The 23,259-nt window shown below is 50.0% G+C and overlaps 2 protein-coding genes across 4 annotated transcripts; one reads left to right on the forward strand and one right to left on the reverse strand.

Moving 5' to 3' along the window:
• Positions 1–9,246: 9,246 nt before the first annotated feature.
• ZFP64 (ZFP64 zinc finger protein) lies at positions 9,247–19,135 on the reverse strand. The gene is made up of 6 exons (XM_063404186.1): positions 18,851–19,135; positions 17,495–17,734; positions 15,546–15,704; positions 15,164–15,226; positions 13,878–14,129; positions 9,247–11,475 (listed from the first exon to the last, which is right to left on the reverse strand). Exons 1-6 carry the CDS (start codon positions 19,002–19,004, stop codon positions 10,208–10,210), a joined length of 2,136 nt encoding a protein of 711 aa, XP_063260256.1. The 5' UTR covers positions 19,005–19,135; the 3' UTR covers positions 9,247–10,207.
• LOC134553972 (uncharacterized) lies at positions 17,738–18,614 on the forward strand. Of its 3 annotated transcripts, none has more exons than XR_010081178.1 (2): positions 17,738–17,794; positions 17,862–18,614. XR_010081178.1 is itself a non-coding variant. In XM_063404188.1 (2 exons), the coding sequence occupies exons 1-2, from the start codon at positions 17,770–17,772 to the stop codon at positions 18,454–18,456; spliced, it is 654 nt and encodes a 217-aa protein (XP_063260258.1). In that variant the 5' UTR covers positions 17,742–17,769; the 3' UTR covers positions 18,457–18,614. The 3 variants fall into 3 exon arrangements, 2 of the variants coding, with proteins under 2 accessions (XP_063260258.1, XP_063260257.1); XM_063404188.1 differs by having other exon boundaries at positions 17,742–17,895; positions 17,929–18,614; XM_063404187.1 differs by having other exon boundaries at positions 17,744–17,828.
• Positions 19,136–23,259: the final 4,124 nt, after the last annotated feature.

Below are 23,259 nucleotides of genomic sequence, written 5' to 3' on the forward strand. Positions count from 1 at the left end.
TTTGGGGGTGGTGGAGCTGGGACATCCAGGGGGAAGGAGGAAAGGGAGTGTTCCCCACCTGTGGCCAAAGCAGCTCACCCAGGACAGGAGCAGCTGTGATCCTCCAGGCTTGGCCTTCAGCTGGGGATGGCCTGAAAAAAACCCCAAAGCACTGAGTACTCAGCAAGAATCAACAAAACCTCGCTGATCTCACTCCTGTGGGAGACTACGAGGAAGGGGGGAGTCCTCAGAAATCCCTGTTTGTCTGTAATGCATAACACAGCTACACCTCAGCAAAAGCAGCAGCCGGAGCCCTCCGAGAGTTCCAGCATTAAATTACTTCCTCCAGTCTCAGCACAGCGTAATTTATGTAGGACACAGCTGAGAGGATTCAAAGAGGGAGCTGTCCTGGGGGATGTTTCATTTCCCAGCCCGGGAGTTCACACGCAGGCAGAACAAGCTGCTGAAAAGCAGAGGTTGCCCTCCCTGCACAGCACAGGCTCCACACCTGCTGCCTGAGCACAGCTTTGCTCGTGTCCAGTGCAGGGCAGCTTTATTCTCTGTTTTACACCCACTCCTGCCTTGAAAGCAGTCTTTGAAAAGCCTGGCTGCTCTGTGGAAGCAATTTGGATACAGCTCGCTTTCAGTGCTGCCCATGCAGGGAGCTCAGGCCAGATGAGATGTCTGAGGGGCTCCATCCTGGCTGTCCCCTCACACAACAAAAATGTCTGGTTCTTTAGAGTGGAAAACACAGGGTTTAACACCTTTTAGTGAGGTCACCTTCACCTCCCACAGCAGAGGTGTTGAGGGAGCAGCAGTTCATGAGCTCTGTGTGCCCATGAGGGCACACATTAAACCACAGAGCAGCCGGCCTGTGTAAGGAGGAATTAACCTGTCTTTATTCTTTACTCGAGGTTTAATTCAGCATTTGATTGCTCCTGCAAGGACCTCCTGCAGCCTCAGCCTCTCTGCTGGCATCAGGAAAGGGCTGTGAGAGGCTGCAAGGGCAGCCTGCACTGGCACCTAGATGAAATTTCTGATTTAAATCCCTGAGATGGCTGCTCTGATCAACTGAGCAGGAAAAACCTCCCCCTGTGAGAGCCCTCTGAGCCACGGCCAGGGTCTGTCAGTCCAGGGCCAGGGTCTGTCAGTCCAGGGCCAGGGTCTGTCAGTCCAGCCTGCTGGGACGTCTGGCACACCAATGACAAATCACAGGGCTGCCACGACTATTGACACACATTTTTAATACATAACCACTGTTTTATATAGAATCAGAGCCGATAGAGTCCAGCAGAAAGGCTATTTCAAAGTGCCAATAAAACCACTTAGCTTTTACAACACGCCGCGTTTACTCCGTCCCCCCCTCCCTCCAAAAACGCTTTTCTTTTGAACTGAGCCGTTTATACATTGGGTCAGTGTTATAAAGCCGGCGTTTACAGCAGATTTCAATGGAGTGGGAGCCGGAATAAAGGCAGCTTGCTTTTAAATGCAGCACGGAGGCATCTCGGCAGCGATAAGATTAGCGGCTGTTTGTCCATCGGAGATGATGCGCTCACCCGGGGGCCTCACGTCCTCCTCCTGCCACTGTACCCGCATTTATTTGCTTTCCTAACAAATCGCTCCTGCTCCCATTTTTCTTCGATTCATTCAGTGTAAGCTGAGTAACTCTTTTAACGACCAGGAGCCGAACTGAAGAATTCGGCCGATAACACCGCGATGCCTTTTTAATTGAATCCTTTCTCCCTGCAAAGCCCCCAATAAATGCATCAGCAGGCCGGTGATAAAAGCAGCTCCGAGCTGTGGAAGCACTGTAAGATGATCACATAGGCACAGTTGGCCATCACTCGGGCTTTGTTATGCCTCGGTCGGGTTTATCTTGGAAATCAGTCCGGTATTGATGGCATAACTCATCAGCAGGATGCTAAACAGCCCCATGCTCCCAAGTGCTTTGATTGCCGCGGTGATACCGCGCTCCTTCAGAAAAAACAGCTCACAGAAAAGTAATCAGCGCCCGGATTTCTACCCAGCATGAATACAGGCAGTGATACTCAACATTTAAATTATATGTGACACTTGAACGTTCACAAATTTAAAAGTTTTTGGGAAGATCCCTTCGAGGAAATTCTGTTTTGTAGTTTTTTTCCCCCCACTAATAACAATGCAGAAGGAAAGGGAGGAATGTTCTTAATTTTATGGTACAGTCTCTGTGTCTAAATGTGAGCTAAAATAAACATAGTCCTTGGGATTTAAAGAAATTAACATCTTTATAACATGGAGAGGCACAAAATGGAAAACCTTTGATGAAGTGGATTTTCTGCATTAATTAATACTGATTTAATGGGGAACATGTTTGTTTATTTTTTTTACTACTTGCTGTTAGTTGTAGTAAACAGAAGAATTATGTGTGTGGCCCAGTTTTTTTCTCCAAATACGGAGTATTTCTATTTACCAAATGCAAAAACTGAACTCACACAATGGAACAGAGACAGGGCAAAGAATAGAAATTTGCACATGCAAATTGCACGAGTGGGCCAAAGGCCTCTGGAATAAATCTGTGAAAGCTGAAGCCAGAGCAGGAAACTGCCAAAAGGTGAAAGAACAAGAGAAGTTTTTTCTTCTGCTCGTTTCTGGTGTCTGTATCAGACATTTCACAAAGCAGATTTTAAGGAGGGATCTGACCTGAAGTCAGTGGAAAGATCTCTGCAAAGTTCAGTGATAATCATGGATAATTTATTCAGAGCTTAATACAGACAGAAACTTGTATTTCTGCCCACGGATTTTATGGATCCTCCCTTTTCATAGCCACTGGATTGATAGCTGGATTTATTATTAAAGACTCACCTACAGGAAGGGAAGGAGGAAGAAGTGTCAATTTTTGCTCAACACGTTCCATGCATTTTTATGAATTTGGTATTGGAGGATATGATTTCACTGGGGGGCATCACTGTGAATTGATGGTGCTGCCCTGGAGGACAAATAAAAGGCAGGTGGGCTTTGCCCGGGTTTGATCCCATTTTGCCACGATCAATGTGCTGGACAGCACTCCTGAGGGAGGTTGGGATTTGGTGCAGAGGATTTGTGGAGCTGCAGAAGTTGAAAAAAAAAAACAAAAAAAACCAACCCAAAAAACCCAAACCAAACTACCACAAGAACAAACAAAACTCCCCAAAACAACAACAAATTTAAAAAAAAAAAAAAAAAAAAAAAAAAAAAAAAAAAAAAAAAAAAGGTTTAGGTGTCTTTTACTCCATTGCACAGGAATATTGTGCCACTGGAGTGGAATTTAAACTTAATTTAAACAAAAGCATTCTCTTCTTCTCTCTGCCTTATGTAGATGATTCTAGAAATCCACAGGAAAGTCAGAGGAGAGGATAAGGGGTGTTAGGGGTGTTCTCCTGGTGTCCCTGTGGGACAAACCCTTCTGCACTCCCTGCCCCGGGTATCCCTGGAAGCGCCTCCCTCTGCTCCTCACACAGACTTTCCCTCCTTCATCTCCAGTTTCTCAATGGGTTCTACACTGAACATTTTCTCCTCCTGTCCCTTATTTTCCCTTCCTTTGCAAGCCTGGAAAATTCTGGGCTTGTTTGGCCCCGAGGAGGAGGCAGCCCAAGCGAGCAGTGTCTGCGCTCTGTTTCCACGGCAACAAAGATTAAAAATGAGGGAAAAAGGCACCTCCTCAGAGCTGCTGAGATGTTCAGGGGCTGAGGAATTCCTCATCCACCCCTTTCCCCCAGAGAGGATGGAATGAGGATGGTCTCAGTCACTCTGGTGGGCGCTCAGAACTGAGGCTGCTGCCAGCAGCGCCCCTGGGTGACCTGGGGCACCTCTGCCATGCTCAGGACACCAGCACCGAGCCACCCTGGGTGTCCTCCCTCCCCTGGCCGCAGATCTTCCCTCCTGAACAGCACCCCTGATGAGCTGGGACACCTCTGCCATGCCCAGGACACCAGCACCGAGCCACCCTGGGTGTCCTCCCCTCCCTGGCCGGGGATCTTCCCTCCTGAACAGCACCCCTGGGTGACCTGGGGCACCTCTGCCATGCCCAGGACACCAGCACCGAGCCACCCTGGGTGTCCTCCCCTCCCTGGCCGCGGATCTTCCCTCCTGAACAGCACCCCTGGGTGACCTGGGGCACCTCTGCCATGCCCAGGGCAGCAGGACAGAGCCACCCTGGGTGTCCTCCCTCCCCTGGCCAGAGACCTTCCCTCCTGAGCAGCACCCCTGATGAGCTGGGACACCTCTGCCATGCCCAGGACACCAGGACAGAGCCACCCTGGGTGTCCTCCCTCCCCTGGCCAGAGACCTTCCCTCCTGAGCAGCACCCCTGATGAGCTGGGACACCTCTGCCATGCCCAGGACACCAGGACAGAGCCATCCTGGGTGTCCTCCCCTCCCTGGCCGCGGATCTTCCCTCCTGAGCAGCATCCCTGGGTGAGCTGGGGCACCTCTGCCATGCCCAGGGCAGCAGGACTGAGCCACCCTGGGTGTCCTCCCTCCCCTGGCCAGAGACCTTCCCTCCTGAGCAGCATCCCTGGGTGACCTGGGGCACCTCTGCCATGCCCAGGACACCAGGACTGAGCCACCCTGGGTGTCCTCCCCTCCCTGGCCGCGGATCTTCCCTCCTGAACAGCACCCCTGGGTGACCTGGGACACCTCTGCCATGCCCAGGGCAGCAGGACAGAGACACCCTGGGTGTCCTCCCTCCCCTGGCCGCAGATCTTCCCTCTGTGCCTGCAGCCACAGCCCGGCTGTGCCCGGGTGGCTCCAGGGCTCTGCGCTCCCCTCCTGACCCCAGAGCAGCCCCAAGGGGAGCTGTGACACCCCAGGAGCTGCCAGCGCTGCCAGGACACTCAGCAGCTCATGAATGCTCATCTCAGGGAACTTTCCACCCCTTAGGAACTTCCATCCATCCCCTCCGAGGAGCTCTGTCACACTCCAACCATTCTCATTTCACCGCGGTTGCCCCCGGAGGAGCTGGTGAAAGTTATACCAGCTGTACATCCATTTTACTGGTTTTACCTCCCTTTTTTTCTGATCATCAGTCTGTCAAGGCTATCGAGATTTACATTTAAATGTAAAACTGGACTGTCCACCAAATAGCCTTTGAAGCTATTAGCTGTGAAAGATAATCAATTGGGAATGGGCCCCTGCAGAGCACTTTTCAAGCAGAGTCATCACCAAAAAGCAATTTTGCTGGCAGGCTTTTTTCTTTTTTCTTTTTTCTTTTTTCTTTTTTTTTTTTTTAAGGAAAAAAATCATGAACATCCCCAGCCAATTAAAGTTCTATCAATGGCCGATCTCCATGATTTTACAACAAAAGCAAAATTTAACATTGTTAAGGCAAAGTGATTCACAGGATGAATCCTGAACTTTTTAAGAGGGACTAAGCAGCAGGGCTTGGCAAGTTTTTAATAATCCCCCAGCAATTTAATGTACTTTGAGAGCCAGAATGATCCAACGTGCCCAGAGACAAGGAAAAGTGCTGCTATTTAAGGTAATAATTCTTACATCATTCTTGTAAAAATTTAAACCCGAGGTACATTTTTATCACCTCTTTAGCTTTACAACTCTAACATGGCATCTCGCATTGCTGTGTTGTTAAAACTGTGCCACCATTTGTAGTCCCGTCCCTTTATTAGAATAAAAAAGTATGTTTCACAAAGAACTTTAATCTATTAATTATGACTGCTATGCATTATGCAGCTGAGCTTTATGCATTCCTGTTCTTTCACGTTTTCCTCTGGGCCATCAGGAGATGTGACTATCTGCAGGATCTATCTGGGAATTTGCATCTCACTCATCACTGAGGTATCCAAGTTATTCCCACCCTCATAAAATCCTTCTGGGGGCACCTCGTCCGGGTGGGGAATCCAGCAGCACAGCTCCGGTGCAAATTCTGATATCATTGATCTACACCACACTGATATTACTGACAATAATTAATTATGGCCAGCAGCAGTAAGTGCAGACCCCCTTTGGGAGGAGGGAGCCGTGATCTGTGCTAGGAAAAGGTGCAGGGTGGATTTCTGCTTTCAGTCTGATATTTAGGGGGGCAAATTCGGCAGCAGGCAGAGGGAGGTGAGGGCTCAGGGCTGGCCTGGCTCTGCCTCTGCTGGCCCAGGGCTTGGGGAGAAAACTGCTGGAGAATTGTCAGAGCAGCAGGGAGCAGGGCCAGCCTCTCTTCAAATGCTGCCAACACAGATAGCACAAGGATTTATCAGCTTTCCTTCACTTTGGAACACATCCACGGGAAACTCAGGCTGGAAACATTGGAGGTTTCTCCAAAGCTTTTTTAGGTGTCTCACAGCAGGTTTGATAAACTGAAGACACTGATAACAGGTTGTTCCAGCCAGCAGCACAAGAAGGCAGAAATGCATTCTCGTGTCTTTAAAATTTAACCAAACCAAAACACAACAACCAAAAATAAAAACTCTTCAGGCCCCCAGTTAATTATTTCCCAGATCATGTTCAACTTTTACCTACAAAACACAGCTACTCTCACTAACCAAGAGCTTTCACTTTCAGAATTAAAGGTAAGTTTACACAAGGTCTGAATCGAGGAACTCCGACTCCTCTGTCAAAGCTGAACACTCAGTAAATGATAATTCCTGGTTCCAGAGACCCAAACACAGCTCCTGAGGCCTGTGGAATAAAGGGGCTGATCTCACAGGTTACAGAATTCTGTGGCACTCAGCAGCAGAACGGGAGGGTGTTGCTCTCATGGCACAGCTGTAAAAATGCACCTCTGCTTTCCACGGCTGTTTTTCCTTCCCTACATTGTGAAGCCTCCAAAGACAGCCATGTAACCAAACACTGATGTTTTATGAGCCCTTCTCCACGTCCAGCAACTGGAATAGACAAAGGCAGAACTGGATACCTGAGAGACAGAGAAAAGAAAGCTTTTCCTGCCACAGACTTTTAATTCACGCTGATACCTGAGCCATCATTTCCTCGGGTCACTATAGAAACCTTTGTCACCTCATGAAAGGTCATTGGGTAAGTGACAGGAGACATCAGTTTCTCCTAACAATATTGGTTTCCCTTCTTAAAATTTAAATAACAAGGCTAAAGATTTTCCAACTGGAGATGTAAAAAGCCATTAGAGTAGCCAGTCAATATTCCTGAAATTACAGGATGGAGGTCTGGCCATTGAGGACACACAAAACAGTTCTGCAGTCACCAGAGCAGCACAGAGCAAAAAGGATGACTGACTATATTTTGACTCCAAACATAAATAAATAAAGAATCAAAAATACAGAATTAAAAAAGGTATCTAAATTTAAACAAACAAACAAACAAACAAGGCTTTCCACAGTTCTTTGTATTGTAGAGAATAAATGTCTTGGCATGTCTCAGACATTTTAAACCCCACAACAGCAGGTACTTCCCACTGCAGTCACATGACAGCAGCAAATAGCTCATTCCTAAAATGATCGGGAAATATTTCAATTCCAATTTTTCAATTGTAAGCCCCAGATTTTCCCTCCCCTCTGTGCTTCTTCTTGTGTTGGGTGGGATATCCAGATTTTCCCTTCCCTCTGGGATCCAGGGCTGTGCTGGGTGGGATTTCCAGATTTTCCCTCCCCTCTGGGATCCAGGGCTGTGCTGGGTGGGATATCCAGATTTTCCCTCTCCTCTGGGAGCCAGGACTGTGCTGGGTGGGATTTCTAGATTTACATTTCCCTCTGGGAGCCAGGGCTGTGCTGGGTGGGATATCCAGATTTTCCCTCCCCTCTGGGAGCCAGGGCTGTGCTGGGTGGGATATCCAGATTTTCCCTCCCCTCTGGGAGCCAGGGCTGTGCTGGGTGGGATTTCCAGATTTTCCCTCCCCTCTGGGAGCCAGGGCTGTGCAGTGTCAGCAGCACTGGAACCACTGAGCTCTGCTCCTGGGCCCAGCACTTCCCAGGGGAGCTTGGGGATCTCCAGGCAGCAGGAACAAAAATCCATCCCAATATTCTGTCCTGGAAAGAGCCAGCTTGCTCCAGAGCTCTGAGGCCACGGCAGAACTGTGGGCAGGGAGGGACAGGATTCATTCACCCTGTGCTCAAAAGCAGGAGAGCTCTACAAGAGACACTTGTTCTGAATTACCAGGCTCCCTCCTGGGATGGTTCTGCTGATAACGTGAAGAATGTATGAAGTGAACACCAGGGATGAAAACAATCTGCTCCTGCCAGCTCCAAAACACACAGAGCATTTCTGTCACAGCCAGAAATCCAGCCACAATATGGGAAGAGACAACTGAAAACTCAAGCTGCAAATGTTGGAGGTGACTCCAAGGCTTTTTTAGGTGTCCCAGCAGGTTTGATTTACTGAAGACAGTTAATTGATAACAGGTTGTTCCACTCAGCAGCACAAGAAGGCAGAAATGCCCCTGTGCCAGCCTTGGTTTTTTCTCAGGGTGGAGGAAGAAGTCTCTAGATCCCTCACATGATGCCACCAGCCCAAGGAGGCTGAAGCAGCAGCCCTGAGCTCTGTCTCCTCATTCACACCATTTTGTTATCTTTCCTGTTTATCTCTGAGGCCCAGTACCCAGGTGATCTTTCCAATATGACAAATGTACTGGTTTCCTACTCTCTGTGAGCAGCTGCAGCGCAGACTCCGGAGCTGTGGCACGCTCGGGTGACCCTGCAGGAGGTGAGGTGACACTCCTGGCCAAGGGCAAGCACAGAGAAACTGCCAAAAAACAGCAGCTTTGCCAAAATCCCTCGGGTTTTATCGTTCTTGTACTGCCCGACAGTTCTACAGCTGTGAACTATCAACAGGGTAAAATGAATTACCTTAAAACTATGAACGAGGTAAAATTAATTAATTTTAACAGCGTTAAAATTAATTACCAGGGAGCAAAATATTATCAATTTAACCTAAATTGTGAGGGTAAAGTTTTGGCCACAGATCTGCTTCTTGTAGAAAACTTTGGGAATTTCTTTATATCTGCAGCTTTTTCTCTGAAGTGACAGGGAGATTTTTACAGCTGAGCTTTTGGTAATGTCCTAAATCCCAGAATTCTGCAATGTTTTTCCAGGGAAGTGTTAAACAGGAAGGACCATCCGGGAGGCAGAGCACACTCCGAAGCTTCCCCGGGCCTCTGGCACCACCTACGGATGACAGAGAACACTGGGAGCCGAGGAAACGCTGCCTGCAGAGTTCACCTCCACCACAGAGGATGGGGAAATAAATTCAGTGCTCTCGGTTTGTGGAACCTCTGCACGGGCAGCTGCAGAGTTCAAAACACAGCCTGGAAAACCTTCATCAGAAAAATATCCATAATAAATTATGAATATAATAATATTTATTATAAATATAAAAATATATATAGAATTATTATAAATATAATAATATGTTACCCTCTCCTTGTGATCCAACCTGTATTTCTGCTGGAGTGGCAGACCTTGGATTAGAAGATTTTTTAAAAAAAATTTAAATTAAATTCAATCTTTTCCTTTAATGTGAAAAGAAGACCCAAACTGTAATGCACTTTTACCACCCATGCAACTCCCAACAGACAGCATCAAAATAAAAACGAAAGGAGAGTAGTTTTGTAAAAATATATATTTCCAGTTGTTTTGCTCTTTAATTCACAGGCACCTCTGACAGCCATCCCCGTGCCAGAGATGATTTGTGTTGTTGCTAACAAAGTTAGTTACTATTGCGACAGGGACAACATTCTTTTGCTTTCCAAAAACAATCACCAGGTCTCTGCACCAGCATTTCAAGTGCCAGGTGCTGCCGATTTCTACAGACACTGAGGAGCAGCCCCTCAAAGTTCACCTGGGCTGGGGCAGGGCCAGCAGTGGGGGCTCCCTGGAGCTCAGCCAGGAGCAGCGAATGCACAGAGAGCACAGAACTGAGAGAGCTCAGTGAAACAAACCCAGAATGGCTCAGGTTATCGTCTGTGTGAAAGTACAGACAGGCTGCTGTGGAGGTAATTCAGCACAAGGTGAGGGTTTCTTCTTTCAGGCAGCACAGAGCCATGCTGGGGCGTGTCACTGCCTGGGGACACTGGCAACAGCAGCTTCTGTTCCCCAAGGAGCAGGGCCTCTGCAACAGAGGCACAGAAACACAAACTCATCCTCCTCCTCACCCTCACGACGCTGCAGTGTACAAACACAGCGAGGAAGTGGAAGGTGTTTGGCTCTGGAGGACAAACCCCGCGTCCAGCTGTGCCCTGTGCACCCCTGGCAGGCTCAGCACCGCCCCAGCACGAGCAGCGTCCGGAGCAGCCCCGGTGCTAATCAGGGATGGAGTCTGCAGGACACAGCAGCGCCGCGTGAGCCCCGCTCTGGATGATGGAGTAGCTCTGCTTGGGGCCCTCGGCGTGCGACGAGGACGAGAAGATGGGAGGCGGCGGCGCGGCGGTGGACACGGTGATGCTCTGCCCGCCGTCGCTGACCACGGTCACCTCGGCCGCGCCCTCCTGGATGAGGGCGTTGAGCCCCTCCAGGTCGGAGCAGCTGATGCCGGAGCCGGCGATGAAGGCCTGCCCGGCCGGGGGCTCGTGGCCGGGGGCGGCCGCGGGCAGCAGGGCCTGGTGCAGGGCGCTGCCCTCGCCCTGCTCCGGGGCGCCCAGCAGCACGGCCGGCTCTGCTGCCGGCCCTGCGGGCCCCGCGGCCGGGGCCAGCACGCTGACCTGGCCCAGCAGCTGCAGGCGGCCGCCGCCCAGCACCTCCTCCTGCCCCGCGCCCAGCAGCGCCGGCGGCACCACGCTCACCGGGCCGGCCGGCACCACGCCGCCCGCCTGGTGGCCCACGATGATCTTCACCCTCCCCTCGTTGTACGGGGACACCTGGGCGGCCTGGAGAGGCACCTGCAGGTGACTGACGGCCACGGGGGCGCTGGGCTGGCGGCCGGCGTCCATCTGGAGCTGCAGCACAGCCAGCTCGCCGCTCTTGGAGCCGCTGTACAGGCTGTGCTGCTTCTTGTGGCTGCGCAGGGAGTCCTCCCGCACGAAGGACGCGTCGCACAGGTCGCACTTAAAGGCCTTCTTGGCGTCCAGCTTGGCGACCTGCCTGGAGCCGCCCTGCTTGGGCCGCTCTCCCTCTTTCCTGTCCGGCTTCTTGCCCTTGGCCCTGTCGCCGTGGGCCTTGCGGACGTGGGTGGTGAGGTTGCTGCGCTGCTTGGTGTCGAAGCTGCAGAACTCGCACTTGAAGGGGCGCTCCTTGCCGTGGATGCGCTCGTGCACCTTGAGGGCCGCCTTGCTGGAGCACGAGTAGCTGCACTCGGAGCACTTGACGGGCTGCTCGGGCTGGTGGCCGCGGATGTGGTGCCGCAGGCTGGTCTTGTTTCCGCACTGGAAGTCGCACTCGGGGCACTTGAGGGTGTTCTCCATGCTGTGCTTGATGCGCACGTGCGATTTGAGGTTGCCCTTCATGGCGCAGCGCACCTCGCAGAACTCGCACTTGTAGGGCTTCTCCCCCGAGTGCACCCGCAGGTGCCGCTTCAGGTCCGAGTTGATCTTGAACTTGGCGGGGCACATCTGGCACTGGAAGGGGGCGTCTCCTGCCAACGGAAGGCACAGGTGACACAGGGGACACAGGGGACACAGGGGACATGCTGTGGGTGTGAATCCCCTGCAGCTGCCTCGTCCTGAGCTCCCAACACGTCCTCAGAGTCGAGAGAAATTTTGCTACCTGCTGCAGGTACCAAACCTCCTGTGTGCCACCACAGGATTGTCACCTGCTCTGACACACCTGGACCTGAAAGCATTATTTTGCATTTTCTGTACAGGCTGGTGTCACAATATCCAGAGCTGTGCTAAACCCTGATCAATTCCAGTCAGTCTGTTCTAAAGCCATTAAAAAAAATCCAAAGCAAACTGAGCAACCTAACAAAATAACTACTCCCTTTTCTTTCTTTAATCTAAAAATGCAGTTCTCTAAAATACCTGTACATGAAGTCCTTAGGTAGCATTACCTTAAACAAGTGAGAGAATTCTGTTATTGGGTTCTAAGACACTCTTGGTGAGAGGGGGAAAAAGAAAGTATATTTAGTTCAACAAGCATTTATCCTCTTTAATAATCAAACTGCAAATGGCTGATTTATTTTAGAAGTTAATATTTTATAGAGTTTGTGAGAGCTGTATAATTTTGCATAATTTGCTTATCCAGCTACGTATGTCATACGTTTAGCTGCGTATTTTTCAAATCAAGTTGTGGCCTACTGTGCTAATCCATGTATCTGTTTAATAATTGAGATACATGGTGTACTATCTGTATTAAACAGACTTTATTAATGAAGATGCACTGTTTGTTCATCTAGTTTATTTTACAGCCTCAGCTGCACACTCAGCTACTGATTTTTTTTTCTGCTTTGCTGATGAAGGCACAGTTCATATTTCAATGACTTAATTTTCATATACAGGGTAGCACAATATATGATAAAGAATATAGCAAATTCTGGTTCTGTTTCTTTTAAGAGTGGTCTGCTCTGTATTTCTTTACATTTCTGCCCATCCCTCATTGACACTGCCAGGATTTAGATAAAAACTTGTGTCTGACCACAGGATTATTAATTCTAAGAGTGGTTTCACTCCAATTAACAGGAAGCTGATGCTTAGTGACTAGTTCAACAAGTAATTCTGTGATGATCTTGCTCTGAGCAATGGGGATTACACTCACCTTCTAGAGGATTATTAATTTAATTCCACTAAGCAATATATTCTACATACTAGTCTTACTTTTCTTCTAAAATTGAGTGTGTGCATGACAGCTTTGCAATCTAACAAGGATGAAGTGATTACTTTCAAAATTCTTGTGCCTTCTTTCAGCAAACAATAAAAAAGTTCTTTTACAAAAAAAAATGGAGAAGCAGAAGAAACAACAAAACTAAAGCTTGAGTTTTAGCTTAATTCAATTGCTAAAGATGCAACAGACTGAAATGCCAAAAAGAAAGGTTAGCCTAAAACCCCTTCCTAGCTACTGCAATAGTGAATGGCACAGAAATCTGATTCTGCTGGAAATGCCAGCGAGTCAGGAGCATTCCCAGGTGCTCACTCAGGGCTCACCTGCCCAGGTTAGAAGGGCACAACCCCACCTGTGTGTGAGCAGAGGTGCACAGTGAGCTGGCTGAGGGGCAGATGTGGCACTTGAAAGGGCTCGTTGGGAACTTGAACCACCACTTTTGGGTATCTGGACATCTGTCCATGACTTCAAATCAGCTTTGTGACTCTGCAAGCTTTACAGTTGTGCACGTGAGCCCAGCCCCACCTGTGTGTGAGTAGGTACACAGTGAGCTGGCTGCAGCTGCAGCTGGCTGAGGGGCAGATGTGGCATTTGAAGGGGCTCATTGGGAACTCAAACCACCCCTTTTGGGCAACCTGTCCATGACTTCAGATCATCTCTGTGACCCTCCAACCCTCCAAGGTGTGCACGTGAGCCCAGCCCCACCTGTGTGTGAGTAGGTACACGGTGAGCTGGCTGCAGCTGCAGCTGGCTGAGGTGCAGATGTGGCACTTAAAGGGGCTCGTTGGGAACTCAATCCGCCCCTTTGGAATATCTGGACACCTGTCCATGCCTTCAGCTGCCCTCAGTGACCCTCCAAGGTGTGCACACGAGCCCAGCCCCACCTGTGTGTGAGTAGGTACACGGTGAGCTGGCTGCAGCTGCAGCTGGTGTAGGGCCAGATCTGGCATTTGAAGGGGCTCATTAAACCAGCCCTTTTGGGCAACCTGTCCATGCCTCCAGCTCCCCTCAGTGACCCTCCAAGGTGTGCACGCGAGCCCAGCCCCACCTGTGTGTGAGTAGGTGCACGGTGAGCTGGCTGCAGCTGGCTGAGGGGCAGATGTGACATCTGAAGGGGCTCATTGGGAACTCAAACCACCCCTTTTTGCTATCTGGACACCTGTCCATGCCTCCAGCTCCCCTCAGCTCCCCTCCAAGGCATGCACACGAGCCCAGCCCCACCTGTGTGCGAGCGCAGGTGCACGGTGAGCTGGCTGGAGTTGCGGCTGGCGTAGGGGCAGATCTGGCACTTGAAGGGGCGCTCGTTGGAGTGGATGCGCTGGTGCTTGTTGAGGCTGCTGCTGTCGGCCGCCGCGTACTCGCAGTGCTTGCACTTGTAGGGCTTCACGCCCGTGTGCGAGCGCGTGTGCATCTTCAGCTTGTCCTTGCGGCTGAAGCACTTGCCGCACACCTCGCACTTGTGGGGCTTGTCTCCTGCAAGGGCAGCGAGCGTTAGGGGCAGCCTGTTTGCCAGAAAGCAAAATCTCCTGTGGAAAGGCTGCCTGGGGGATTCAGGGAAGGCCACACACCGCACACGGCACGGCTGGATTGGCAGAGGGGCGAGGAGGGCCTTTGGTATGATAAATTCTAGCAAGGGTTTATTGCAGCACGCCAGAGGGAATCAGGGACAAAAGCCCCGACCGTGTGCTGTGCGCAGGGTTAAGGATGGGGTCAGGAACCAATGGTCTGAGGGCACAGGGGTGGTGCAGAGAGCAGGGTAAAGGACAATGTCCTGTAGGGGATATGGGGCAGGCCACCATAGCACAGACAGTGGGGAAACAGGGAAAGGAGAAACCACGAGAATTAGGGACATTTGGGGAGACAATGAGATTGGGGTAGATCACACAGTGTTGCAAGGCACCACGGGGAAGTCTTTGCCTTCAGCCTGGGTGGAAACTCCATGGTGTATTCTTCCAGGGCAAGGCCTTGGGGATTCCCCTGAGAGGTTCAAGGGTTCCACACAGCAGCACTCACACACGCAGGGTTTGCATGGGGAGGGCGTGGCGGGAAAGCAGAAAGCACAGACTGAATGCTGGCCAGGAAAAGGACTCGTTTGTAGGAGCTGGGCACGAGGCTGCAGGCGTAGCTGCAACAAACAGCAGAGCCTTTGGAGCCTTCTCCCTTTGCAACTCCCAGACTGGGAGCTAAAATCATGGAGTTGCTTTAACACAAAGAGCAAAGCAGGTGTGTGCTCTCCCCCACACTGCACCCTGACAAACACGGGGTGTGCACTCAGAGTTGAACTGTGCCTCAAATGACCCTGCAGAGCTGCAGTGTCACAGCTGTGCCTGCTGCTGCCCAGAGCGGGCACGTCCCCAGGCTATTCCTCAGGCACAGGCCAGGACAATACCAGAAAGGACAGACATGTCTACATCCTGTTTAAAGAGACATTACTTCAGAGGAAAATGGCTTTTGTGAAAAAGCTGAAAGGAGGAAACCAACCCAAAAGAAAACAGAGGAACATGAACCTGTGTGCGTTCGCCGATGCCGCTCCAAATCCTTCATACCATAGGAAGTCTTGAACTGGCAACCTGAAAACGGAGAGAAAGTTCATGAAACTCAAGGAAAATCTAGCAAAATAATAAAAATACATGACCATATTCTGGACATGTTTATTTTCAACAGCGTTTTCTTCAAAATTCACTGTTAACAGCAAATTAATTCCTCATCTTCTTTGCTGACTTCTGCTTGAAACAGTGACCAGCTCACCTGTGAACTTGAGTTTTCTCATGCTTCCCCTTAGAGGCAACTCACTCCAGAACTGCTGCAGCTACCAAATCTCCCGTGTGTCACTACAGGAAAGCCCTCCAGGTTAAAATGGAAAGGCAGAAGGCACAATCCCCATCTCACCTGGGTACAGGCAGCTGAGTTTCTTCAGTGGCACTGAGGAGGATTTCTTGGACCTTGCTTTTGGTGGTGTAGAGACAGCAGCAGCAGCTGGAGGCTCCGTGCTCTCGCTGGGCAGGTAGGTTTGGTAGCCATGCTCAAAAACAAACTCTGGGGCAGAAACTAAACACACAAAAAACTTCCTGTGAGAGCATTAACTTCTGTAATCAGATTAAAAAAAATCTAATTATTGTCTAGTTTCATGAATTGTCTATTCTGTTGGTTTTTTTTCCAGCAACATTCCTGTTCCTGGGTTCCTATTTACCTGGGGGAGAAGGAAAGGAAAAAGGTTTTTCCTTTCCAAATACCAAATAAAGATGTATTTGTTTTTCAACTCTGCCTGTGTTATAGCCCAAATGAGAAAAAAAAATCATTATTTATATGGCAAATGTTGTCAAAAGGCAGCACACAAATTATTTTTGTAATTGTTAAAAAAGTTCAGCCTCTTTCAACTCTACTGTTTTTAGCTGTTACTCACAAGAATAACAGGTGAAAATATCTCAGCCAAAGTAGCAGCTTTTAAATCAATTAAACAACACTATAGCCCAAAAGGGCAAATGGATAGAACTGTCCTCATTTTAAAGATGAGTAAATATGAAGCAGAAAAATGACTCACCCAAAACCCACACCGAGTTGAGGGATTATAATACAAAAATTCCTGGAAGTGGGCCCTGAATTCAGTTTGTTTCACTGCTCTCCCAGATTCCCTGCCTTAATCTGTCTATCCAAATTAGAGTCAAATAACTTGGGGTTTGGTAAGGTCCCACACCAAAATAAAACAAAACTATATATAGAAGGGCAAACCTTCACACACGGAACAAAATCCTAACTTTATTTAAATGTCTCCAGGATCAGGACCTCACTCAACTTCACATAGGCAGAAATTTTGAGTAATATTTTTCCTGCCAATTAGTAGTGGGAGCAATGTTAGAGAATGCAGTGTTCTCACATAAAAAGGTCTGGATGGGCGCCTGACAGCGATCCTGTGTGTGTTTTCCATCTAGAGCACTCTTAAAAAAACAGAAAATGCATAGTAAATTCAGTATTTTTCATAAGTATCGACAATCTTAATTAATCTGCACAAGCTGGTTCCACAACACAATAGACTTGAGCAATTCTTGGAGACAACTTGTATCTCAATTAGCAAATTAAGCAACTATTGTTATAACAAACCCAAGAAGGCAGCACAGCACTATTTCGTTTCCTTGGTTACATGACAACTGATGTGAAAACTGTTATTTCAGCTGGGTGGTGGTGACACAGGGACAGAGGGCTGGCACCTGGCAGGTGACAGGGCAGTGCCTGTGAAGTTTGGGTGCCTGTGATGGGTTTGGGGACCTGTGATAGGTTTGGCTACTTGTGATGAGTTTGTGTACCTGTGATGGTTTGTGTACCTGTGATGGTTTGTGTACCTGTGAAGGGCTGTGCCCCCCTGAGGCTGGCGTACCTGTGATGGTTTGTGTACCTGTGATGGTTTGTGTACCTGTGAAGGGCTGTGCCCCCCTGAGGCTGGCGTACCTGTGATGGTTTGTGCACCTGTGATGGTTTGTATACCTGTGATGGTTTGTGTACCCGTGATGGTTTGGGTACCTGTGATGGTTTGTGTACCCGTGATGGTTTGTGTACCCGTGATGGTTTGGGTACCTGTGATGGTTTGTGCATCTCTGAGGTTTGCATACCTGTGATGGTTTGTGTACCCGTGACGGTTTGTATACCTGTGACGGTTTGTGTACCTGTGATGGTTTGTGTACCTGTGATGGTTTGTGCACCTGTGATGGTTTGTGTACCTGTGATGGTTTGTGCACCTGTGATGGTTTGCATACCTGTGATGGTTTGTGTACCCGTGATGGTTTTTGTACCTGTGATGGTTTGTGTACCTGTGATGGTTTGTGTACCTGTGATGGTTTGTGTACCTGTGATGGTTTGTGTCTCGGAGGCAATGGTCCTGCTCGTGCTCTGGGGCTGTGTGCTGGGCACGGTCTCCTCGGACACGAACTGGACGGTGCTGGTGGCGCCGGCCGCGGCGCTGGTGAGCTGGCAGCCGCTCTGTTTGTGCCCCACGAAGGCGTCCAGGTTGTTGAACTGCTGCTTGCAGATGCCGCAGATGTGGATGTCGGGCGTCAGCTCCACCAGCACCGTGGTGCTGCCAGGGACTGCGGGGACACGGCGCGGTCAGCTCGGTCTGGGGATGGTGATGGGTGCCACCGCTCCAGGTGGCACAGGGACATGCTGCTGCCACCGCTCCAGGTGGCACAGGGACATGCTGCTGCCACTCTCCAGGTGGCACAGGGACATGCTGCTGCCACTGCTCCAGGTGGCACAGGGACATGCTGCTGCCACTCTCCAGGTGGCACAGGGACATGCTGCTGCCCAGTGCCCCGAGCGCTGCGGGAGCCCCAGGGGATGCATCCCCCGAGGGCTCAGGGTCCAGCGGAGGGCACTCGCCCAGTGGCTGCAGCATCGCTGCACGGAGCTCTCCGCGGACTCACAGACACCACCCAGTGACCACGGACCACGGCCCGGGACATACGGACACCACTCAGTGACCACGAACCACCAGGACATACGGACACCACTCAGTGCCCATGGGGCATGGACAATGCCCAGGATCCATGGATCACTGCCCAGTGCCCATGGTGCATCCATCACCCCAGAGCCACGGAGCACTGCCCGGGACACACGGATCTCTGCCGGGCAGGCACGGACCATCACTCAGGATCCATCCAGCACTGCCCGGCATCCACGGACTGCCGTCCGGGACGCACGGACCATGACCCATGGACGATCGCCCGGCGGCCCTAACCTCTCCGGCCGCCCTGACCCCTCCGGCCGCAGTGACCGGTCCGGCACAGTGACCACCGCCCGGCCGCAGTGACCGGTCCGGCACAGTGACCACCGCCCGGCACAGTGACCACCGCCCGGACACACTGACCACCGCCCGGCCGCAGTGACCACCGCCCGGCACAGTGACCACCGCCCGGCACAGTGACCACCGCCCGGCACAGTGACCACCGCCCGGCACACTGACCACCGCCCGGCCGCAGTGACCACCGCCCGGCACAGTGACCACCGCCCTGCCCTGACCCCTCCGCCCGCCCGGCCCGCGGCCCTCACGCAGATTCCGGGGTTCCCCCCCGCCCCCCAGCCAGGTTCCCGGGCTCCGCTCCCGCCCGCTTCATGCGCTACTCAGGTTTCGGGGCCCGGGCAGGCCCCGGCTCCGCCGCGCTGGCGCGGCGCGGGCCCCGGAGCGCGCATGGCGCAGCACTTACACTGCACGGGGCCGGGGAAGGCGGGCGCCGCCCCCGCCCCGCCGCGGTTCATGGCGGCCCCGCCGCCGCCTGCTGCGGGGCCGAGCCCGCCGGGACCGGCACCGCTCCCGCTGCTCGGCCGCCGGGCGCCGGCGGATGTGCGGGAGCCGAGCATGCTCAGTGGCGGCCGCGAAGCTGCGGCGGTGCCGGCCGGCAGCGGCCCCGGGCAGGCAGGGCCCTGAGGCGGCGGGGTGAAACCCCAGAGCTGTGCCTGGCCCCGAGCCTTCCCCTCAGAGCCATGTCTGCATCTCCAGCCCGAACCCCAGAGTCCTGTCCCGAGCCTTCCCCTCAGAGCCATGTCTGCACCTCCAGCCTTCCCCTCAGAGCCCTGTCCCGAGCCTTCCCCTCAGAGCCATGTCTGCACCTCCAGCCTTCCCCTCAGAGCCCTGTCCCGAGCCTTCCCCTCAGAGCCATGTCTGCACCTCCAGCCAAAACCCCAGAGCAGTGAACCCCAGAGCCTGAAGCCCAGAGCGGTGTCTGCATCTCCTGCCTTCATCCCAGAGCCCTGTCCCGAGCCTGAACCCCGAGTGCTGTGTGCACCTCCAGCGGCACCGACTTCAACACAACGCAGAGCCTGAAATATTGAAGAAATTGCTGCGTGCCTGTGGGAGAACAGCAGCTTTCAGACCCTCCGCTGTCCACAGGAGCTCCTGCCATAGGCCCTGCAAAAACCGAATTATGGAAGGGCTGGGATAAAAGGCTGTGCCAGGGCAGGCTCAGGTTGGATGTCAGGAGGAATTTGTGGCTGGAAAGGGTGACCAGGCCTTGGCAGGGCTGCCCAGGGGGGTTTGGAGTGCCTGTCCCTGCAGGTGACACAGGAAGGGCTGCAGGTGGCACTCGGAGCCCTGGGCTGGGGACAGGGTGGGGATCAGGAACAGCCTGGAGGCCTTTTCCAGCCTCAATGATAGTGGGATTCTGGCTTTGGCAAGAACATTGCAAACACCATTATTATCTCATGAATAACTAGTAACTCTCGCAGCCCAGGAGTTTATGGATGCTCTGGAGGAGTTCTCCCTGGCCTGGCTGAGGATTGATGTCTGAGAGTGTAACACTGCACCGAGCGCTTGAGTCATGGAGCAGGGCTGTGCTGAGATCACTCTTGACACGATTTGCAGCCTCTGAGGCATAAATCAGTGTGCATGTGTAATGTTCCTCACCCTTAACCCTGCTGACATGGAAATACTGCCCTGCTCCGGGCTCCCCACAAGGGCACTGCAAGCAAACAAGGCCCAGAAAGGACAAATGTCAATCACGAGAGACAAGGGGGAGAAAATCAGAGGCATAAAAAGTCAGAGCTGATCAAAGCCTCGGAGACAGGCGTTCCATGGCACAGTTTGGACAGCCGTGCCCTCAGTGCTCTCCTGGAGACAGGACAACAAGAAATGGGTGGAATTCTGCCTTCTTGCAGAGCTTCCATCCACCTCCTGGCACCACACAGGAGCAGCGGATCCCACCCTGAGCTCAGAGAAAACCCAGCCCAAACCTGTCCAGGTGCTGTTCATCCAGCCAGGAGAGCAGACCCTGACCCTTGAAACACACCTTTCATTGTTCCCTTTGCCTTGTTTAAAAAAGAAAGAGAAGAATACATTAATCAGCAGTATAAATGAATAAATGATCAGGATATACCAGTAAGATGCAAAAAAACCCCCTCAAAACCCATCTGTATCATAGGGAAAGAACAGAAACTTGGTTACAAGCCTGAGGTCACTGAGGAGGGAGAGCTCTCTCTTGAAGGCCCTGGTGCCAGATCTTCACAAGTGATGCTGGAAATGTTACCTGAGGGACAGAAAACAAATTGAAATGTCAATTGTAATTAAAACTTTCAGGTATTAAATGTGGAGACAAACAAATGACAGATTTGGAGAAGAAACCTAAAGATTCAGCCCCCAAATCTTAGCATTTTGATGGATAATGACACACACAGCAACGTGAATGCTCTGAGCTCAAATTAATTATGTTAAAATAATAGGTAATTAGTGTGGAGAATGTATAATTATGATTATTTTTTTTTTCAAATATTTTAAAATAGTGTCATTTCAATTCAAAATGCAGGGTAGGGACTTTGCTGTTCAGTGTATTTGCTGTTTATACAATATTTTCAATGTCATTGCTTTCCTGTACCATAAATAAAGCCAAAACAATCAGTTAGTACCCTAAGATATTCCTTACTGCTGTAGGAACTGTAAAATAACTCAATATGAAAATGTTATTCACTGCAATAGCACATTGACAACTGTGATTAAGCCTCAAACGAATACTGGAACAAAACAGAAATGTATTTTTGTGTTGAGTGGTTTAATTCTTCACTGTCAGAATGCAGACCCGAATGCACCCAGGGGAAATGTCAGGCATTTATGGGGTTAAATGTGCCTCGGAGCCTTTCCCCCCATGGAAAATGTGAAATTGGGATAGAAAAGCAAGGGATGTAATTTCAGGGTTGAATTCAGCTTCCTGCACCTTTTATCTCTTTGCATTTCTCCTCTCAAATATTTTTTTTCCTAAATGCAAATTGGCTGCTCTCATATGAGCAAAGTTTTAAAACAAACTCACATGATGATGATGATGATGGTGGTGATGAATATGTCACACCTGAAAATGAACTCCTTGATTTATGGGATATATTTTGGCACTTTTTGTATAAATATAAAAATACAGTAAAACTCCGCTGGGATGAACATGATAACAAATAAATGCTGAATCTAAGGCTATGCAGCTCCAGTCTCACATTTAGTCATTTTTATGATTATATTTGGGTTAAAATTGGAAAGCAACACCAGCAGAGGGACTCCCTTGATACTCTGTGGAGCTCTGCCTGCTCCCTGGCAGGGCATAGAGGTAATTTTATTCTGGAAGCTTTTGAATGCTTTACAAGTAATAGGAACCAAGTGGGAAAAGCATATTCCATATTTTAGCTCTGACATCCTCATAGAAAAGGATATAGAAAAAAAAATTAAAGATTCAAAATAGTTGCCTGTGATTCAGTACCCGAAGGCTTGGTGGTGTTTTTCAGAATTCCCTGGGGATGTGTAAATGTTTCGGAGCTGGGAGGACCCACGGGAGCTGGAGTCACTTTTGCCACTTCATCAAACTAACGAGCCTTTGAGTGATGCTGCTCCCAGGTTCGGCTCTGCTTGGGGGGGAAAGGGGGAAACAAAACTGAAATTCAGACAGAACGGAATTCCTGAGAGCTGGGACAACGAGGATTTATTAATCCGTGCACTCCCAAGCTTACAAAAAGCATCTTCTGCCTTCAGTTTTTCTGTAAATCGTGCCCTCCTTCAGGGGTTCTGTGCTTCAGAAGGCTGCGGAATTCCAGGACAGGCAGTTCCTGTCAGGGTGCCACAGAAAAACCTTTTTGGGGTTAGGGACAAGGGGGTTTCACTGGCCAGACAGGAGGACTTCTCATTTCTCGGCTCTTAGAGAAACCCTCTGCAGCTTCTGACTGACAGGAGTCCCTCAGCTGAATGAACTGCTGAAGATAAAGGAGAATAAAAGGATAATTCCTTGTATTCTGATAAAAGGAGAATTCCTTCTGTACTCCATAACTATCCGTCAGGTATTAAATACCACTAGTACGGCAAGGAGAGTCCTGAGTTTAGTGGGATTATCCAGGGGAGCAGGAGTTGAGTCTCTATTTGTGCAACTGTAGGTGACATTTGATATTGTTAGAATGATGAACAAAGTATAGGAGACAGTTTCTTGTGTGCAGATTTAATTTACTCAGATGCAGCACAGAGAAATAGTGAGACTGCACATGTTCTTCATCAGAAATTAATCCGAGCTTTGTGAAAATACTGCTGTTGTGCAGAGCATCCTGGGATATTCAGCTAAAAAAATCTGATTTATTGCTCCTTAGTTAGCAGGTGTTTAGCTTAATCAGTCCTGGTGTGAAATAATAATAATGAATAAATAATATTTAATAATAATAATAATAATAATAATAGGGTTTTATTTCGTATCACGACTCTATTCATGAACTCAGTGTCACCCACTGATAAATAAATAAATAAATGAAAATATAATCCCTCTGAAAAAAAGGCTTCTGCTTTGTGTTCGTGTCACAAGATATTGGTACTTGACTTTTTCAGGCACTGAAAAGATCATGAAAAGGGTAACAAAGATGAGAGGGTTTGCTATTAGAATAATGTCTGCACGCAGAAATGACAGCCAGGGAAATACTGTCTGAACTTCAACTGCTGCTCATTGTCATTTTACAATTAAATCTTTATCAGGCTAATATTCCCCGTGGTCAGATGTGTTTGCTTTCAGGAATCCTGTAAAAACTCATTCATCTGTGAATTTCAGAGAATGTGGCAGAGTGTTCATGGAGAGCAGATTTTAAATGTGCGTTGAAAACTTCACCATCGAAT

Source organism: Prinia subflava, chromosome 8, assembly GCF_021018805.1.
Source record: "Prinia subflava isolate CZ2003 ecotype Zambia chromosome 8, Cam_Psub_1.2, whole genome shotgun sequence".
Taxonomy (NCBI): Eukaryota; Metazoa; Chordata; class Aves; order Passeriformes; family Cisticolidae; genus Prinia; species Prinia subflava.

Coding starts and splice junctions, on each gene's coding strand:
- LOC134553972 (XM_063404188.1), top strand. CDS start 17,770: ATGGTGATGGGTGCCACCGCTCCAGGTGGCACAGGGACATGCTGCTGC. Junction 17,896..17,928: donor TGCTGCTGCCACTGCTCCAG/GTGGCACAGGGA, acceptor GCCACTCTCCAG/GTGGCACAGGGACATGCTGC.
- ZFP64 (XM_063404186.1), bottom strand. CDS start 19,004: ATGCTCGGCTCCCGCACATCCGCCGGCGCCCGGCGGCCGAGCAGCGGG. Junction 14,130..15,163: donor GCATCGGCGAACGCACACAG/GTTCATGTTCCT, acceptor CTGCCCTTGCAG/GAGACAAGCCCCACAAGTGC. Junction 11,476..13,877: donor GCACCTGCGCTCGCACACAG/GTGGGGCTGGGC, acceptor TTCCGTTGGCAG/GAGACGCCCCCTTCCAGTGC.